The 18,383-nt window shown below is 41.8% G+C and overlaps 1 protein-coding gene across 2 annotated transcripts in view; it reads left to right on the plus strand.

The window, feature by feature from the left end:
- Nucleotides 1-1,486: 1,486 nt before the first annotated feature.
- The window catches only part of NT5DC1 (5'-nucleotidase domain containing 1), a 139,841-nt gene continuing 122,944 nt past the window's right edge, over nt 1,487-18,383 (plus strand). The window contains exons 1-6 of one of the 2 annotated variants that reach the window (XM_058735030.1): nt 1,487-1,725; nt 7,154-7,245; nt 8,644-8,715; nt 9,847-9,953; nt 15,399-15,478; nt 17,408-17,492. In XM_058735030.1, the coding sequence (XP_058591013.1) occupies nt 1,633-1,725; nt 7,154-7,245; nt 8,644-8,715; nt 9,847-9,953; nt 15,399-15,478; nt 17,408-17,492 (529 nt within the window). In that variant the 5' untranslated portion in view covers nt 1,487-1,632. The remainder of the gene's footprint in view (nt 1,726-7,153; nt 7,246-8,643; nt 8,716-9,846; nt 9,954-15,398; nt 15,479-17,407; nt 17,493-18,383) is intronic. The other variant, XM_058735029.1, reaches the window with a different exon arrangement.

Genomic DNA, 18,383 nt, shown 5'->3' on the forward strand with positions numbered 1-18,383 from the left:
AACTTTCAAGGAAACTTGTGGCTTTCAAGGTGTCCTCTACCAGGTAGCTTGACCTTGGCAGGCATTTGGCAGGGGGCAAAAAGGAATGCTGAAGTCAATGCTCCAGGGACAACAGAGTCATAAAAGGGAAATAAGTACAAGCTGTAAATCAATCCAGCTTTTTCTCTTTTGATTCACAGACATTAAAAACATGGTTGTTGAGCTCTCATCAGTGAACAGCTCCATCTTCATGAGCATTCTTTCCTCTTCCTATTCCAGAGAGATTTGTTTGGGGCTTTTAAGAGTTATAATGGAACAAGTATTCAATTTATTCAATGGGTCCACTAGGTATAATAAGTGTCCTACCAAACTGAACTATTTATTGCACTAAATTAATCCCTTGATTGGTCTATTAGCCTCATAAGGGTTAGTATTAGTAAGGGTTAAATGTAATTCTCAATCAATTATATTTTCATTATGTCATAACTATTGATTTTTTTTTCCATTGGACAGCTTTCCTTTAAATTTAACACAGAAGTAGTACAAAGATAATAGACTCGTATTTTTTAATGACATTTGTATTTTCTCTTTTAAACAATTTAAAAGATCTCAAAGTCCTAGCCTTTCATATGGGTTCTCAAAATTAAATGCATCCATTGTATGTAATGAATTAACTTTTCTCCTATACATCTAAAATGATATTAGCTATACACAGTCCTTGAGAGAATTCAGATAATTGTCACTTGAATCATTTTGTGCACTATAAATCTGAAAACCATCTGTCTGCAGAAAATTCTCTACTCTGCAGCATGCTCTATCAACTTTCTGATGTCCTTTCATTGAAAAATTCATTACAATAAAAAAAGAATAACCAAATAACAAAATAGCCAACATTGGTTTCTTTAATCATTAGTGTCATTTTTGCAAAAATGGTCCTTCTAACTCTTTCCAAAAACTATTTGTTAACTCACTCCAAAAGGTGAAATAGTGAAAGATCTATTTGACTACTTAGGAAGATACAAAAAGATTCAACTCATAGAGAGCACGTGGGCAAAGATCTTCCAAATTCTAGGCTAACTGTGTCAGAGGGTATTAGTGGGTAGAATTTTCTCCATCTTATCTTATTCCGCACAAGAGCAAAGGGTCGGGTCCAACTTTACAGTGTCCTGGTTTCTGTGGCACCTTCCTAACGAAGGGGAGCCCCGGTTAATTTTGTGGCAAGGGCTACGTGCCAACAGGGATTCATCTGTATCCCCAGGTTCAGCAGTGGTGACGTGACCCCCCCCCCCCCCGCCCCGGTCACACCCGCCTTTGGGGCTGCGGGGCAGCGGAAGGACGTCGGTAAGGCGCGGGGAGCCGGCCGGCCGCCGTCTGCGGGACGCAGGGCGCCGAAGCCGCGGGGAAGGCGCCGGCAGGCTGGCCGCGCGAGGGGCGGGGAGAAGCGTGGCCGGGGGCGGCGCTCGCGGGCGCGGGAAGCGCTGGAGGCAGACGCGTTGCGTCCTGAGGGTGGCCGCAGCCCCGCCCCGCCGTGCCCCGTCCCGCCCCTGCCGGGCCCCGTCCTGTCCCGTCCCGCAGCGTCCCGCAGCGTCCCGTCCGCGGTCTCCTCGCACCCTCCCGGCACCTGAGGCGCTCACCGGTGCTTCCAGCGCAGCCATGGCTCAGCACTTCTCCCTGGCCGCCTGCGACGTGGTCGGCTTCGACCTGGACCACACTCTGTGTCGCTACAACCTGCCCGAGAGCGCGGTGGTGAGTGGCGCAGGCTGCCCGGGGCGCACGGCGTGCACCTCCATGGCGGCCGGGGCTGGAGTTTCTAACCGGCTCCCGCGGCGACCGCTGCCAGGGGCCCTGCAGCCGCTGCGCCTCTGCGCAGAACTCGGCCTCCCACGGCGAGGCTGGGCGGAAATGTGCATCCCCGGGCCCCTCCCGAGCCGTCGGCACCGGCTTATGGAGCTCAGCTTTTAGCCAACTTTGAGAGAGCGGTGGGAAGGAAAGGGGCAGAGGGGCAATCTGTGCAAAATCGGGATGAGGAAGCGGTTCCTGGGACGGAAGGCAGGGCGGGGCCAGGGGAACTGGGGATGTCTTTTGCAGAACCCTGGCCTTGGAACTTCCTTGCAAGTCATTCTGGGCACCAGCCGCGCTCCGATGTAGCTACCTGGGCTTCTATTTTCCTTGTGTGCAGTTTTCTTTTAGCGTGTCCACGCGACCACCTGTCAGTTTTTAAACACTGCAGTCAGGGAGAGATTGTTTGGTGTTTTGAAGAAGCACTAGCCGAAAAGTCATTAGAATCTTAGCCCAAATTTTGTCTTCTACCAAGAGACGAAAATAAACATTTATTGCGCACTTTCTACGTGCTGCATGCTCTCTGAATAAGTTCTAATCCTAGCAACCGTCTACTAAGTTTGCGTCCTCCCAGAACTTTGGGAAAAAGGGGGAGTGGAGTATTTATGATACCACACCCTAAGGGGAATTGTCCTTCCTCCCCCATTACTTTGGTTTCACAAGGAAACTAATTGTAAAAAAAAAAATCACAGGAATTTTTTAGTCAAAGATTCTTTTGAAGAAAGTTAAACCACTGTCATGTTAGAACCCGTTTTGTGCATATGTGAGCATAAAAATCTCAGAATGCAAGACCCTCCAGTAAAAGGATTCTTTTTTACAAACCTCGAATATAAGTGAGGCTTAAAGATCGGAAGTATCCTAGTAGTGTGTTACGGATCCTGTTTGGTTCAGAAATCTTTTTTGAAATACCAGCAGTGTGCTGAGCCCCTTAACAGAGTTGGATGCTGAGATGGACACGGGCCTGCAGGTGGCGTTGTAACGGGGGAGGATGCCGAAGAGTTCAGTTCAGCCCCCTGTGGTGAGGGCAGTATTGCACCTTGCTGCAGACTGCCTGCCCCTAGTGTCTGGAGACCCTCCCTCCACACCAGCCCATCTTCCAATCTTCCACAAAACCGTTAATTTCTCATAGCACTTACACATGGCTTAAAATTTCCTGTGAACCTGTCAGAATCTTCCCCTAGAGTCTAGAGCCATGACTCCTTGACATCAGTATCTCTGATAGTTTCTTGTGTGTTCTGTGGGCCGAGGTGAGTGCTTGGCACATACGGGGTTCAATAAGTAATTGAGGAATAACTGACTGAAAACATAGGTATTTTAATAAGTGAAGATGGCACAGCCATTCTAATACGCATTCAGTTTAAATGAACTGGTTAGATCCTTACAAGAACTGTGCGAGGTATTTGCTTTGTCACTGTCGCTGTTTAGAGATGAGGATAGCAAGGCAGAAAAAGAATAAGCAGCTTATCCAGAGTCACCCTGCTAATTGGCTTCTGTTCCCACCACCATGCTTTATGTGAGCCAGAAAGCCCAGAGGAGAGGTCTGGAGTGACACTTGATGCTTGAGCTGGGTTCCAACACAAGAGTTAAAGCTGGCAGGTGAGGAAGCAGAGGGGGGCACTTCAGACAGAGGGAATCTAGCCAGGGCAAGGACCCAGAGGTGAGAAACAATTCAGGGAACTGCTGCGTGTCACGCGGCAGGTGGGGAGTTGCAGAAGATGTTGGAGAAGTCGGTGGTGACTGCGTCATAGAACACTGTGTGCCTCTCCCATCAATATCATAGGCGTTTAATAAATGCAAAATGTGCAGGTGTTGGACTGGATGTGTTACCTCACCTGGGGGCTCAGGAAAGGCATCCTAGAAATGATGACCCCTGTGCTCTCCTGGGGTTGCAGACTCAGAAGGGTAAGGGGCCAAGCAGTTAACTCCCGTTTGTGAGTGGGAGCAGGGCCTGGGATAGCCAGGAGAGTGTGTTTGCCTTCTGAAGGCACAGCCACACTTGACTCTTGCCAATTTCCATGAGGAAGTAGGGGCTGAGTCTCCTTTTTTAAAATTTTTTTTTTTTCAACGTTTTTTATTTATTTTTGGGACAGACAGAGACAGAGCATGAACGGGGGAGGGGCAGAGAGAGAGGGAGACACAGAATCGGAAACAGGCTCCAGGCTCCGAGCCATCAGCCCAGAGCCTGACGCGGGGCTCGAACTCACGGACCGCGAGATCGTGACCTGGCTGAAGTCGGACGCTTAACCGACTGCGCCACCCAGGCGCCCCTGAGTCTCCTTTTTTAAATTTTTATTCATTTTATTTTTTTAAACGTTTATTTATTTTTGAGAGACAAGGAGATGTAGAGCGTGAGCAAGGGAGGGGCAGAGAGAGAGGCAGACACAGAATCTGAAGCAGGCTCCAGGCTCTGAGCTGTCAGCACAGAGCCTAACGCGGGGCTTGAACTCACAGACTGCAAGATCATGACCCGAGCCGAAGTCAGAAGCTTAACCGATGGAGCCACCTAGGTGTCCCAGGGCTGAGCCTCTTAAAAGAACTAATTCTTTTTAAGACCAGTTAGGAATCTGAACTTGTATGAGAAGTCTCTCAACTTTTAAATGTTAATTTGTTTTCAAACACATCAGGATTATGTGGTTGCCACATTTAGTGAAGAAAAATACAGCACCAGTTAAATTTGAATTTCAAAGAACAAAACCATTTTTTCTTATATGTATGTTCTGCATGGGATGTACTTATACTAAAAAAATTCATTGTTGTTTATCTGAAAATCAAATTTAGCTAGGCATTTCATGTTTCATCTGGCAACCTTAAGTGAGAACCAAACATAATTTGTAGTCTGCATACAACTCACAATTTGCAGCTGCTGTTCAGTGTGCATTATTAGGCACGTGAGACACTGGGAGAGGAAGAGGGCTGGTCATGGAGGCCCTGTGCCGTGAAGGCATCTGGGGTAACTCAGTATAAGAAAAAGATCCAAGAGCTCGGGCCTTGGGACTAGGACAGGTTTCAAAGGCACAGACTCCCTTATTTTCCTCAGCACCATTATTCTCTGGTTCTCCCCACACATTGACCTCATTCTCTCCCATCATAGAAACTTCTCCTTGAGGTGAGGAGCATAGCTGTGGATGCCCCTAACGGCAGCCCTACTGGAAAAGGCCCTTTTCTCTCAGGAAGGTGTCAAGTCTCAGTGGCATCATATGCCCATATCTTTATCAGTATTGTCAAGGCGTGAGAATTTCCTGTTGTCCGAGACTGAGTAAAGTGCCTTGACGCGAGGCGGCAGGTTTAATGGTATGTAGTAAGCATTGGTAGCTTGGAACTGGCTGTGGTGAGAATATTGATATGTGAAAATGGGCAAAGGTACTTATCAGAACTTTTTTTTTAAACCAGCATATATATGACTGATAATAGCAAATATTTCAGTTGAATTTACTTGTATGTAAGGCACTGCTCTAAAGCACTTTACATCTGTTAATCCCACAGCACTGGTTCCCTGCAGTCAGGATCATGATGTGTATTTTTTATTATCCATAGTACTTTGTACCTCAGAGTGACTCAGTCCATTTTTGATTGATTTTTTTTTTTTTAATGATTCAATGAAAATCCATATAACGCATAAAGCCAATGATTTTCAGTCATCTTTGGACTTCAGGAATCCTGTATGGCCTCACCTGGACCCCACCCTATCCTGGAGGCCTGAAATTTCCAGGTGGTTTTAGGAGCCATCACTGGTTCTGAATCACTGCCAGGATTGAGAAGTGCTGATATGTAGTGTTGACATAATGTAAGCCTGTTAACAACTGACCTGGATCAGGGTCACATTGCATTGCATGGGAGTACATGTATAGTGATTTTAATTAGCTTTAGGATAGAGAACAGCTCTATTTGACAGGGAGCTTTTTTTTTTTTTTTTTAATGTTTATTTATTTTTGACAGAGAGAGAGACAGAGAGACAGAGCATGAGCGGGGGAGGGGCAGAGAGAGGGAGACACAGAATCCAAAGCCCGAAGCAGGCTCCAGGCTCCAGGCTCCGAGCTGTCAGCACAGAGCCTGATGTGGGGCTCGAACTCACGAGCCTTGAGATCATGACCTGAGCCCAAGTCAGACGCTTAACCGACTGAGCCACCCCGGCGCCCCTGACAGGGAGCTTTTGATTTCTCTGCACTCGTTCCCTGATGCTCACACCCAACTCCCAAATCCAGATGTGTGTGGGTCTCTGGGTTTCTGGATTTGGTGTGCTCCCCTCCCTCTGGATTCACCCAGCTAACTGCTACATCTTGCAGGGGTCAGTGTAAACATCATCACCTCAGGGAGGCCTTCTCCCATTCCTTTTACTGTGTCTCTGCTCTCTTCCCACTTGTGCTGTCTCATGCTGCCAAAACCTGTCACGGGTTAACATATGGGAAAAAGGTCGAGTTGCTCAAGAATCTTCTCGGACACTGCTCAGTCAGACCCCAGACCAGCATTCTGCCTCAGGTTCGAGGGCATATGATGCTGACTTAAGAACCCTCATGGAAGGAGAATGGGGTAGGGCCAGTGTGGACCTTCATCCACCTTCTGCCTACTCTTTGTTTGGTATACACAGTTTTTTAAAAAATCAAGCCAACTCTTTAGAAAAAAATAAGACACATTACCCCAACACTTGGGATTTTGTTGTTGTCGAGAAATCGGAAGTTCTATCAACCATCGGCAGAGCATTTATCTTTGTACTTGTTTCCTGAAGCTTTCTTTGTCCTTTTCCTTCAGTTTCCTTAAGCAAAGAAATAAGAGGTATTTCCTGTATCTGATGGAAGCTCCTTGATTCCTCCTTCAGATCATCTGCCTTGTCTCCATGTGTGTTTTCCCTTTGAGACTCCCCTGTGACAGTGACAAAACTAAAACAATTTAGTGACAATTTCGATGTCCTTTATTCGGGGAAATAATCTATGAATTGGGGAAACCCAGTGCCTCATAAGCACTTTCCACTAAGAATGGGCTAAGGATAGATATAATGATAGAGTGGTCTATATGTTTAAAATGAGTTTACAAAGCTTTCAAGTCTTAATGATCTCCAACCCATTAGAATTCAGGAGTAAGATAATAGTCATCCTTGGTTATGTAATTGTATATTGATGGTGTAATTCTGCAGTGGAAAAAGACACAACAGCTACCTGGGGCTTTCAGGGGTGGATAAATTGCTTGTACAAGGGGATTAAACTGCCGAACTTCACAATTAGAGATATTTCTCTCCCATCTGCCCCATGAATGACTCCAGTAGGTTTTCAAGTCTGTGAAATTCAGAATGAATAGTGAATTTTATATTTAATTTCTCTTTATTCCTTTCCCTTATTTATAGCTCATTTATAATAGCTTTGCTCAGTTCCTGGTCAAGGAGAAAGGGTATGACAAAGAATTACTAACTGTGACTCCAGAGGATTGGGATTTCTGGTAAGTTCTTTTTTTTAAGGGCTGCCCATTCCCCCTGTTTCTTAAATGTTGCTGATAAAATTTTAATGCTTCTTCTGTGGAGACAGAAAGTGAAATGTGAAACTGAGTCAAAAGACAAAATGCTTTCTCTATTAAAAGTTTTATGTTTCATTAATTAAAATCTTTTCTACTTTAAATTTAGACTTGTTTAATTAAATATGTAAATAGGCTAAAAGCTTCTTGACTAATTTGGATGTTTCTGTATGGCTTAAGTTTGTCATAAGTTTCAGAGGTTATTAAGAACTATCTTTAAAATTTACATCTTAAAAAAGAAAGTTTGCTTTATTGCCCTTCAAATACTGAACTGTAGAAGAGGAAGAATCATGTTTTGAATAAATGTCTGAACTGGGACATTTGGTTTTCTGTAATTTGGGTAAACGTTCCTGTCTCTAAGACTCTTACTGCTTACTCTTAGGGTTCTCTACTTGCCAAGGCTTATTTTGTCTCTCTTCCTTATCTAAACAACAAAATAAAAATCTAACGCTTTAAAATTGCTCAGTTGAAAATTAATAATAAATCTAAAACACATGAAAAACACATATAAAAGTAATTCTAGAGCAATGATGTTCATCTATTATATATTTCTGCAGTGTTTGGTTAGTCCTTTTTGATGTATCCCTTTTGTAAAAAGAAGAAACACAAATATTTCACTGTATAAAACCGCTGACTCTGGAAATTTTACTGTGGACCAAAGTCAATAATGCTTCTAAAGTACCCTGTCATTTTTGTTTAATTCTCTTGGTATTTGGTGGCATTATACTTCCTGGCTTTATTATTCATAAAATGAATCTGTACCCACCTCTCCCCCCAAATCCCACAAGTCTTTTGCAGTGAGGAACCTGAAACTTAGTATTTGACTTTCTTTGTGGTTTTCAATAGTATGCCCTACCCAGAGGTCAAGGTTTTAAAACCTGACCTAAATCGAGGCAATTTCTAAAGAATATAGGAGAAACTCTGGCTAAGAGCTTATCTGGCAGAATTTAAATGTGTGTGTGCGTGTGTGTGTATGTGTGTGTTTTATTTAATGAAAAATACTTGAACATTTTAACAGAGACATGAAATAATGTTCCTTTTTTTGTTCAAATTTTTGAATTCCTCTTTTTTTAAAGCTTAAGGATTTTACAAACTAAACATGCTGTCTCTCATTTTCCCACATGGCAGTTTTCCTTATATACTTGCTCTGTGGATGCTATTAAATTTTAGAATTCTTGGATATTCTTGGTCTTTTTAACCAATATATCATTCACCTGCATGGGAGAATCCCTTTTAGCATTGTGACTTTTTGGAAGTATAGATTATTATTTCTTGGGGTTAGCCGAATCTATGAATTGATCAGTAATCAAATTTTTCTATTTTTAGTTGCAAAGGCTTGGCACTGGATCTGGAAGATGGGAACTTCATTAAACTGGCAGATAATGGCACCGTGCTCAGGTAATAAAATTTAGTTGTGAAATCTAAACTTTTTCTCCAGGACACTTTGTTATTATATAGCATTTGATTGTTAAGTACGGGTTAAATAGGATTATTATTTTTATCATTCAGATGACAGATCATGTGCCCCTGTTTCTTTGTATGAATTGTTTTAACTATTTAAGTACAGATCGAGAAGCATTGGACTTAAAGGTCTAGTTCTTTTAAATTCGGCTCACTAGAAATATTTGCAGGAAATTCAGGAGAATTTTAATAACTTGCTTCATCTCATTGATCACCTCTACTGCAAAAGAGCCTGGAGATTATGTTGTTTTAGATGAGTGCGCAGTTGCCTGGAATAAAGTGAGATTTCTTTTTACTAAGAAGAGAATGAATGTTGGGTAGGAGTTGGTGGTCTATGCACACTTCTCCTTCCTTCTCCATTTATCCAAATTTGTCCCCCTCGTGCAAGACTCCTGTTGTATTTTAGCTCCTTCTGGAAGTTTTTCTAGCCTACTCCAACCCTCATCAGTCTCCCTCACACTCAGTACTAATTCCCTTTCCTTCCCTCCTCTCAGGGTGCACTGGGCACTTGGAGTATTTGGGGGGAGTGGGACAAGCAGATGAGAAGCTGCCGCTGCCACTGCTCTGAGCCTTACAGAGCGGGCCAGTGTGTGAGCATCCGCTTTTCCCCCAGCACCCATAGTAGAGGCAAGCCAACGTGGCCACAGCTATGCAATTTATTATTTCTGTTGACGTAATCAGAGTCGAAGGAAAGGACGCTCAGCACAGGTTACCCCTGGCACATACTCTCCCTTTTGATACATCATTCTTTTTGCACGCTGCGAACTCATACTCTCCCCTGGACCTCACGCTAAGTGCAGATAACTACAATAGGTGTGGCCCCCCTTCTGATTATTTTGTTATTCATTTGCATGTTTCTTGCCTTGGGCAACTAGAGCTGAAGCGTAGTATGTATGTATACATACTCAATGCAGCTTTGACCAGGACCTTAAACTCAACTGTCAGATTCTTAACAGTGTACTTAGCTCTCTTCAATCATAGTTAAAAGAATGTAAAGCATTGTATAGTTTTGGTTTTGTCTTTCATTGTTGCATTTGTGTGTCTGCCCCTCCCATCTCCCCAAACCAGAGCAAGCCATGGCACAAAGATGATGGCTCCAGAGGCACTGGCAGAGGAGTATGGCGGGAAGGAGTGGAAATACTTCATGTCTGACACGGGAATGGCTTGCCGATCAGGTATGGCTCATGGGATGGGGGGGGGGGGGGGGGTCGGGCAGCACCATTACGTCTCCTATTGTTTTGGATGTTGAACCTGGGGCATGAGGGCATGAAGCGTGCCATTCTTGCCTCCTGTCAGCCAGTTTACACCAGGGGGCAGCCGTGGTGTGATAGGAATACGATGCTTTCCTTGTGTCTGATACCTGTTTGGGAGTTGGTTCTGCTTCATTTAGGGTTTCATTGATTGCTCCTTTTACTTGTACTTGTTCTGGAGTGAAAAGACTAGCACCTAGGAATAATACATTGCTCAGTCTTCTGTATTTTTTTTTAGTTTATTACATGCTCAGTCCTTTTATTTCTCCATTACGCATTTCTCCTCGTATTCATACTACCCACCTCTCTTGTTTGCTTGTTCTCTTGTTTTCTTGAATTCTCTTCTTTACTCTCAGTTCTAGTATCTTCTGCCTTTGTCTTTTCTTTTCCCTTATTTTAAATGATTTCATATATTTTGGTATCTTTCTTCCCATTGTCTTTAAAGAACATGAATGGATTTCTCAAAACTTATTTGTAGATGTTGATATGCATAAATTAACAAGTAATGCTAAAGACATTATTATAAACAAATAGACCTTGTTATGTTATAGTTGTTAGTTTTTCATTTGTTCTAAATGTTTGTGCCATTTTCTTTCACACTACACTTTTGAAATGCACCTGTTCCTCAGAAAATGTAGTAACCGGGTCAGGGGCGGGGGACACCTGGCTGCCTCAGTCGGTAGAACATGCGACTCTTGATCTTGGGGTTGTAAGTTTCAGCTCATGTTGGGTGTAGAGATTACTTAAAATAAAATCTTAAAAAAAAAAACAAGAAAATGTAGTAAGAATATAGTTGGAGTTATTCCTTGTTATAATTAGGTTTGCTCTGTAACATTCTCTGTCTTTTGAGAGTTTGTTTTGCTTTTGTACTGAGATCAAAGTGTCAGGAAACGAGTACTCTTGATAAAGTAAATCGGTAGGAAAACATATTTCACATTGGGGATCAATACACAATGCTGTCACACATCTCAAGTCCAAATGGCTAGTGGGAGTGAAATGGGTGTCTGTGTTGCCCTTTACTCCGCTGAGGATAGAGGACTGCTGTTGTCTTTCCAGACATAGTCAGTTGTGGATAGCAGCCCTCCTCCCAGAAAGGCCAGGCACAGAGCTAAGTGTTTCACTCTGCCATCCATTCATTAGAGGAGTAAACTACATTAAAGAAGTAAAGTATTTCTCAGCCAAGAAAAGAGCATTCACCCAGTAGGACCCACAGTCTGCCCACTCCTCTGGCTGCTAGTGGGCGCCACCTCCTGGAATCAGCAGCTTCCCTCTGGTGCTCAGTATAGCCAGGAGTGCTCTGAGGATGACCTTGGAATTTATCTCCTCTTTAACTGAGTTGGTTAGGGAGGTGTTTCCCCTTCCTGTGCTCAGTGATCAGGTGGTGGTGACACATGACAAAGGCCTTTGTTTCTGCCACGTTGTAAGGGAAAGCTTTGCCTTTAAAAAGTAATACAACTTTTTTTAATTTTTTAATTTATTTTTTATTTTTATTTATTTATTTTTTTAATACAACTTTTTTTTAATGTAGAGATCTATAAAAGAAGAAAAAACTGGCCTATGATTCCACAATCCAGTTAAATTTTGTTTACGTTAAAAAAAATACCGTGAGCAAATGGTTAGAAAATTTAATTATAGAAAAGAGTAAAATGAAGAGTAATTATCTTCAACCCCTGGCCCCAGAATCCCCTTTCCTTGAACTTATTTCTCAAAAATACCAAAAGGAATTATACATTTTCTGTACTGTGCTCTTTTTAATTGACATCTTGGAGATCCTGTCACATTCGCACACAGAGGTGTACTTCAGTCTGTTAAATGCTGCTATGCTCTGCCATCCAGTGCTGTCCATCAGTCCGTCCATAGTGCATACTGACTTTGTGTCTAGTGTCTGGCCATTACAAACAAGCCTGCAGTGATGTTTTCATATATGTATATTTTTCACTTTTGTGCAAATGCATTCAGGGTACACTCCTAGAAGTACAGTTGCTCTAAAGACACGTAGGTTTAAAATTTGATCAGTATTGCCAAATAAAACCTTTATTTTCACGAACACCAGTTGGTTTAGCTGTTTCCGTCTACTTTGAGCGTACTCATCCCCAGAGTTAAGTAGAGCATTGTCAAGTGCATTCCCTACCAGTATGTTTAGGGAATTTAAAGCATTGATGGATAGAGACATTTTACTGACCATTTACTTGATAATCACTTTTCAGGTTCTTGCACTGGCAGGAGTATGGTTTTCCTTTCCCACCGATTTCCAGAGAGCAAGTCCTTTTGATCTTGTTTCCCTCTAAACTGGTGGATTATGGAGAAACAACTTGGTATAGCGGAAACCACAGGGAGCGTGGAGGCAGGTGGTCCTGGATCATATTGACTCTGTTCCTTGCTGGGTCAAGTGATCTGGCAAATTACTAAGCCACTTTTGGCATCACTTTGTTCATATTTAAGTGAAGATGATACCACTCACCTGCAGGAGAAGTGAGCTAACATAAATTGTTCTCTTGCCCTCAGTCATTTGTGTGCCTCTGTTCTGTTATCAGTAAGAATATGTGGTTTGTAAAGTACATAGTTGTTGGCACTGGGTTCTTGGGGAGCAGTTTCTCTGTGAGCACAGCCTAACAATTTTAGGACTTATCTTCTTGTGGAAGCTTGTTTCATTGAACTGAGCTCACTAATCCCTTCATTGCCAGTGAGCTCTCTGCTTATAAGGAGGAGAGAGTCAAAGCTTTCATGTGGTAGTTTTGGAGTTTTGTTGTGGGAAGAGGCATTGAGAGCAGCCTGGTCCAGTTCACAGGTAAAGACTGAACAAGCCTCGGTGTGTCCACAGAGTGGTCATCCAGCCCAGGTTTGATAGCTGAGTGAGTCAGCCCCTTGCCTTGTGGAAGGGAGTTTCATTAACCCCCTGCGTTATTTGCTTAGACCCCAACCAAGACTCGTGATCAGTGTTTCAGTTCTTTAACTGAACTTCATCTGTTAATGGCCATAAAGGGAGTGAAAGGGGAGGGGAAAGCAAGGGTACATATCTGGTGATGAGGACACCTGCTGCTCCCACTGTGCCCAGAGCAGCTGGCCACTCTGGTGTCATAGGCCAAGAGAATAAATACAGCACAGGTTAATGTACCTTGGAAAGCTGTTCCCACTGTCTTAGGTCTTGGGAACCCTGGAGTATTATGTGGCCTTACAGCACAGCAAAGTGTGAGCAGAAATGTACATGTTGTATTATCTCTCTCTTCCTCCAGATCCTGGTTCCTCACACTGACAAAGCCAGTCTAACCTTTCTTAGGAATGAAAAATAGTCTAATAAAATGAAAAAATGAAAAATAGCCAAAAATTTCAGCTGCAAAAGAGTAAAAAACAGTTTTGTTTTGTTTTTTTTTAATTTTTTTTTTCAACTTTTTTTTTAATTTATTTATTTTTGGGACAGAGAGAGACAGAGCATGAACGGGGGAGGGTCAAAGAGAGAGGGAGACACAGAATCGGAAACAGGCTCCAGGCTCCGAGCCATCAGCCCAGAGCCTGACACGGGGCTCGAACTCACGGACCGCGAGATCGTGACCTGGCTGAAGTCGGAAGCTTAACCGACTGCGCCACCCAGGCGCCCCAAAACAGTTTTTAACTGAGGGAAAGGATACACAAACCCACACAGCCATTTTGTGAATTAACAGAAGGAGAACTTTGAGTTTGTTTCGTTTATGTTCTTAATAATTTGATATGAGGAAGTAAAAAGCATTAAATGGCAGTTAAAGGGATAGACATCTGGCCCCTGCAGAGAGTTTTCTCCTGTTAATTTACCCATGACACTCCTTCATTCTAGAAGTCCATTCCACTATTAGATCATTCATTCATTCGCTTAACAAACATATTGAGGGCCTACAATATGCTGGGTATTGTGCTTAGTGGACACTAAAGAGCAAGACAGCCGTGTTCCAGAACCTCATACATTACAAATGGGAGAAAGGGAGGACTCGAAATCAGGCACTTATAATAGTGCACTCAATGTTATGACCATTTGAAAAGTACTTTCTTACATTAAATTAAAATCTGGCTTCACCTTTGGTTGTTTGATTCCTCTTTCTGCAAGGGTTATGACATTGGGACCCCGTACCCTGCCCAAAGCAAAGTGGTTGGTCTCAGTCCTGGTAAACAGGAGTGAGATGTTAGAGGCGATGAGACGGAAGGAAGGAACAATGGGGGCTGGGTTCCACTGGGACTTCTGAGAAGCACTGAGAATACCTCCCGGAGTTGTCAATCCAAGGGACAGAAGTCTTCACTGTCTCCTAAACTTGAGGCTCATCCACTGGTGCCTGGAGCTTGCCACGTGAGCCACATGGGCTCCACAGACTTTTGGGGAAAGTGAATGACACAGGTGTGCTTAGGTGGGATGATGTCATTTAGCACGGCCATGGCTGGGATCAGACTTGAGCCAAAGGGATGTGACATGGGTCATCAGGTGTCTGCCCAGGGATGGCAGATTCGAAAGTGACATCTGTACCAAGGAAGGGCTCAAGTTTGATTCTGTCCTAGGGCCAAATAGGATAAATTAAATTCCTCTCTTCCATGAGATCCTGGAGTGCCTGTCCTGTGCTCCTGAGATTTTCCAAGATTAGTATACTGTGTCCTGATATGATGTGCTATTTTTTTTTTTATTCCTCTCAGTGCATTGGTTATTCTCACATTGCACTGAAGGTGGACCAGCCAGCACAGATATGGAAAAGCACTGTTGTATTGATTACTTCATGGTACTCCAGTGTTAGACTGATTGTTTTGGAATTCAGTGACATTGATAACATAAATTGTGGCTTTTTCATAATCCATTTTATATTTGGGGTAAATCTATTTTTAATTTTTACATAAAAGCATTTTTTTTTCATGAAATCCTTAAATTATGGATATCATATTTTAACTTTCTTGCAGCTTAAACCTTCTTTAAAAGACAAGAAGGCTTTTAAAGCCACCAGGGGCTCCCTGGGTGGCTTAGGCTGTTCAGCATCTGGCTTTTGATTTTGTCTCAGGTCATGATCTCACGGTTCATGTCATGATATCAAGCCTGCATTGAGCTTTATGCTGACAGTATGGAGCCTGTTTGAGATTCTCTCTTTCCCTCTCTCTCTGCCCCTTCCCCGCTTGCCTGCATGTATATACATGTGCTCACTCTCTCGCTCTCTCTCTCTTTCTCTCTCTCTCTCAAAAAAAAAAAAAAAAAAAAGACGTTAAAAAAAAAAGACAATGGTAGCCTGTAATGGAGCCATTCTGAATTGAAATAGAGGTCCCTTTAAGTGACTAACCCAAAATCTAGTGTCTCTTTAGCCAGGCTTCTGTGTGTCACATAAATGACGCAATAATTTATTCCCAGTTTAAATTTTTGTTCTTTTTTAGGAAAATATTATTTTTATGATAACTACTTTGACCTGCCAGGAGCTCTTCTATGTGCCAGAGTCGTGGACTCTTTAACAAAGGTGAGCAGGGTCTCATTTTTTAGAAATTATGGTATGTATTTAGTCATAAATCAGAGGACTTAATTATATATGTCTTTTGAGTTGAGATTTTACTCAGTTTCCTCTCTGTAGTTGTAGAAGTGACTGAGGAAGAAAAACAAAATTTGGTCGAGTATTTTGGGAAAATTAAGTGGCAGTGACTATTTTTTTTCTCAAGGATAATAAACCTATTCGCCAGCAGGGGGTGCAAAAGTCTAAAAAAGAAAACAGACCTCATAGGTGGAAAAATATTTTCTTGGTTTCATTAGCAGAATAAAAAAAAAAAGGAATTAAGTAAATTCCACCTGTTCTTAAACATTCTAAATAATATGAAATTAAAAAATGAGATGGAGTTTTAAAATTCATCATTTTGAGCAGTTTGATGCATGCAGACTTTATACTGTTTATGAAGATTGAATAGATGTCTGGTTCCAAGAAGTTATACTTAGTTAGGGCTTAAGACCTGTGAACAGAAACCAGTTTTATGTCAGAATTACTTTTCTTTTTTGCATATGTTGTCTTTTAAAATCATAATGATCATGTTGATAAATGAACATGGATAACGGTTTATTTTTGAACCAGAATTAGTCATGTTTTTGTGAAAGTTTCTGTTGAGCAGTAATTTTAGTATGTTGGTAGAAGTTATTTACGTGAGCTGGAGTCAGTTTTTTATTCATAGTAACTTCAAGCAAATTTATCAGTTCTCAAATATTTCAGAGCTTATATAATTAGATACAAATACCTAGTAGTTTGTCTTTGTTTAGCTAGAAGGACACCAGTTAATGTTTCCAAGAAAGCAAGGGGTTGTAGGGTTATGTGTTTTAATATAATGTTACTTGCTTCCTGGTTTAAAGAAATCTGAATAAAAATGGTGTACATTTTGGTTTTGTTTTTTTTTAATTTTTTTTTTTTAACGTTTATTTATTTTTGGGACAGAGAGAGACATGAACAGGGGAGGGTCAGAGAGAGAGGGAGACACAGAATCTGAAACAGGCTCCAGGCTCTGAGCGGTCAGCACAGAGCCCGATGCGGGGCTCGAACTCACGGACTGTGAGATCGTGACCTGAGCCGAAGTCGGCCACTTAACCGACTGAGCCACCCAGGCGCCCCTCATTTTGGGTTTTGAACCTCCTTTCTCTCTCCTGTAGAGACTTGCTGCTCTTTTATATAGAAATCAGGTAAATGTGCATTGAATTCTAAAGTAACCAGCTTTTAGGACTTTAGGAGTTGAAGTTTCTTAGCCCCATTGATGCCCCACTACATGAAGAGGCACATTCTGATATCTCAAAAGCTATAACACCATAAATTTTCTCATGTGTTTAAAATACATAATTTTTAGACTTTACATTGAGTGGAAATTTCTATTTTATTTGGGCTATATGAGCTATATTAATATTTAGTTATATGTATGTATATTGTATATATATATTGTATACATATATATATATATATATATATAACAGTGATTTTCATGGAAGATTTCTTTTTTTAAATCATTCGGAAGAATGAGTTTGTACATCTATTACCTTTTCTAAAACATGAGTCCCAGTTTTATTTTTTATTTTTAAAAAACTGTTTTTAATGTTTTATTTTTGAGGGAGAGACAGTATGAGCAAGGGAGGGGCAGAGAGAGAGGGAGACACAGGCTCCCTGTGAAGCCTGTGAAGCAGGCTCCAGACTCTGAGCCGTCAGCACAGAGCCCAACGCAGGGCTCGAACTCACAGACCATGAGATCATGACCTGGGCTGAAGTTGGATGCTCAACCAACTGAGCCACCCAGGCGCCCCATAAAATATGAGTCCCAGTTTTAGATTACAGTAATATTGTAATGGTTTGGCAAGTGTTTTCTACTGGGCTTGAAAACAGAATTATTACATATGTTAACATTCAGAATTTTTTTTTTTTTTTTAGCAGAACAATGGTCAAAAAACATTTGATTTTTGGAAGGATATAGTTGCTGGTATACAACACAATTATAAAATGTCAGCTTTTAAGGGTGAGTAATGTAAAGAGAGATTTTCTAATAGATGTTTATTAAATGCTATGTCTTATGAATTACTTAGAAGTTACCTATTTTGTTATGTGTCTCAATTAGGATTTACGTTCATCTTAAATTTTGCTATGTAGTTGGTACTGTTTACATTTTAAGAAGTTCTGTAATTCATGTCTGGTTCATGGCCATAACTGCCAGTATTCTGAGCTATGCTGTCTCTTACATGCCTGCCTAAAGGGTCGTTCTGTGGGCTCCCTAGAATTGAAGTTCACACTTCACTATTTCCCAGCCTGGGAATGCAGATTACTCACACCTATAACCATTGGTGTCGTGGTTATAGACTGGTAGGGGAAGTGAGAATTCTATTCTCATTGCTTAAAACAGGATTGGCTGACTCAGAATGGGGCAGAGACATCGCCAAGCTGCAGCTAAGGTTTCACAGCTGTATCCGCAGGTCTGCTTGAGTTACACAGAGGATATTTCTAAGGAATAAAGAGATGCATTTATCATATGTTACCTTGTTGACTCCAACCAGACTGTCCTGATTCAACCAGTGGGCTGACTGATAGATGCTCAAGAGCAATGTTTCTCAGCTTAGAGAAATGTTGCCTTTTGATTGACATAAACTTGCCTGCCTTCTTTTTAATGTAATTTAAGCCATCAAAATGTAATATCAGCTCTTAAAAGCTGATATTAACGTAATCCTAAATATTATGACTAAAATCATGTCAAGGCAGCAAATAGTAACTGCAGAATATTTTTTCAAATTACATATTTCTCTGCCACCTGCTTTGTCCTTCCCTGAAGAAAATCACTGTTTTGGAGTAATCATCTCACTTTTCCATGCCCAGTCACCTGCCCTTCACCCTGGCTGGTAGGTCCCATGGGGTCCTT

The sequence above is a fragment of the Neofelis nebulosa genome, chromosome 6 (genome assembly GCF_028018385.1).
Source record: "Neofelis nebulosa isolate mNeoNeb1 chromosome 6, mNeoNeb1.pri, whole genome shotgun sequence".
Lineage (NCBI taxonomy): Eukaryota > Metazoa > Chordata > Mammalia > Carnivora > Felidae > Neofelis > Neofelis nebulosa.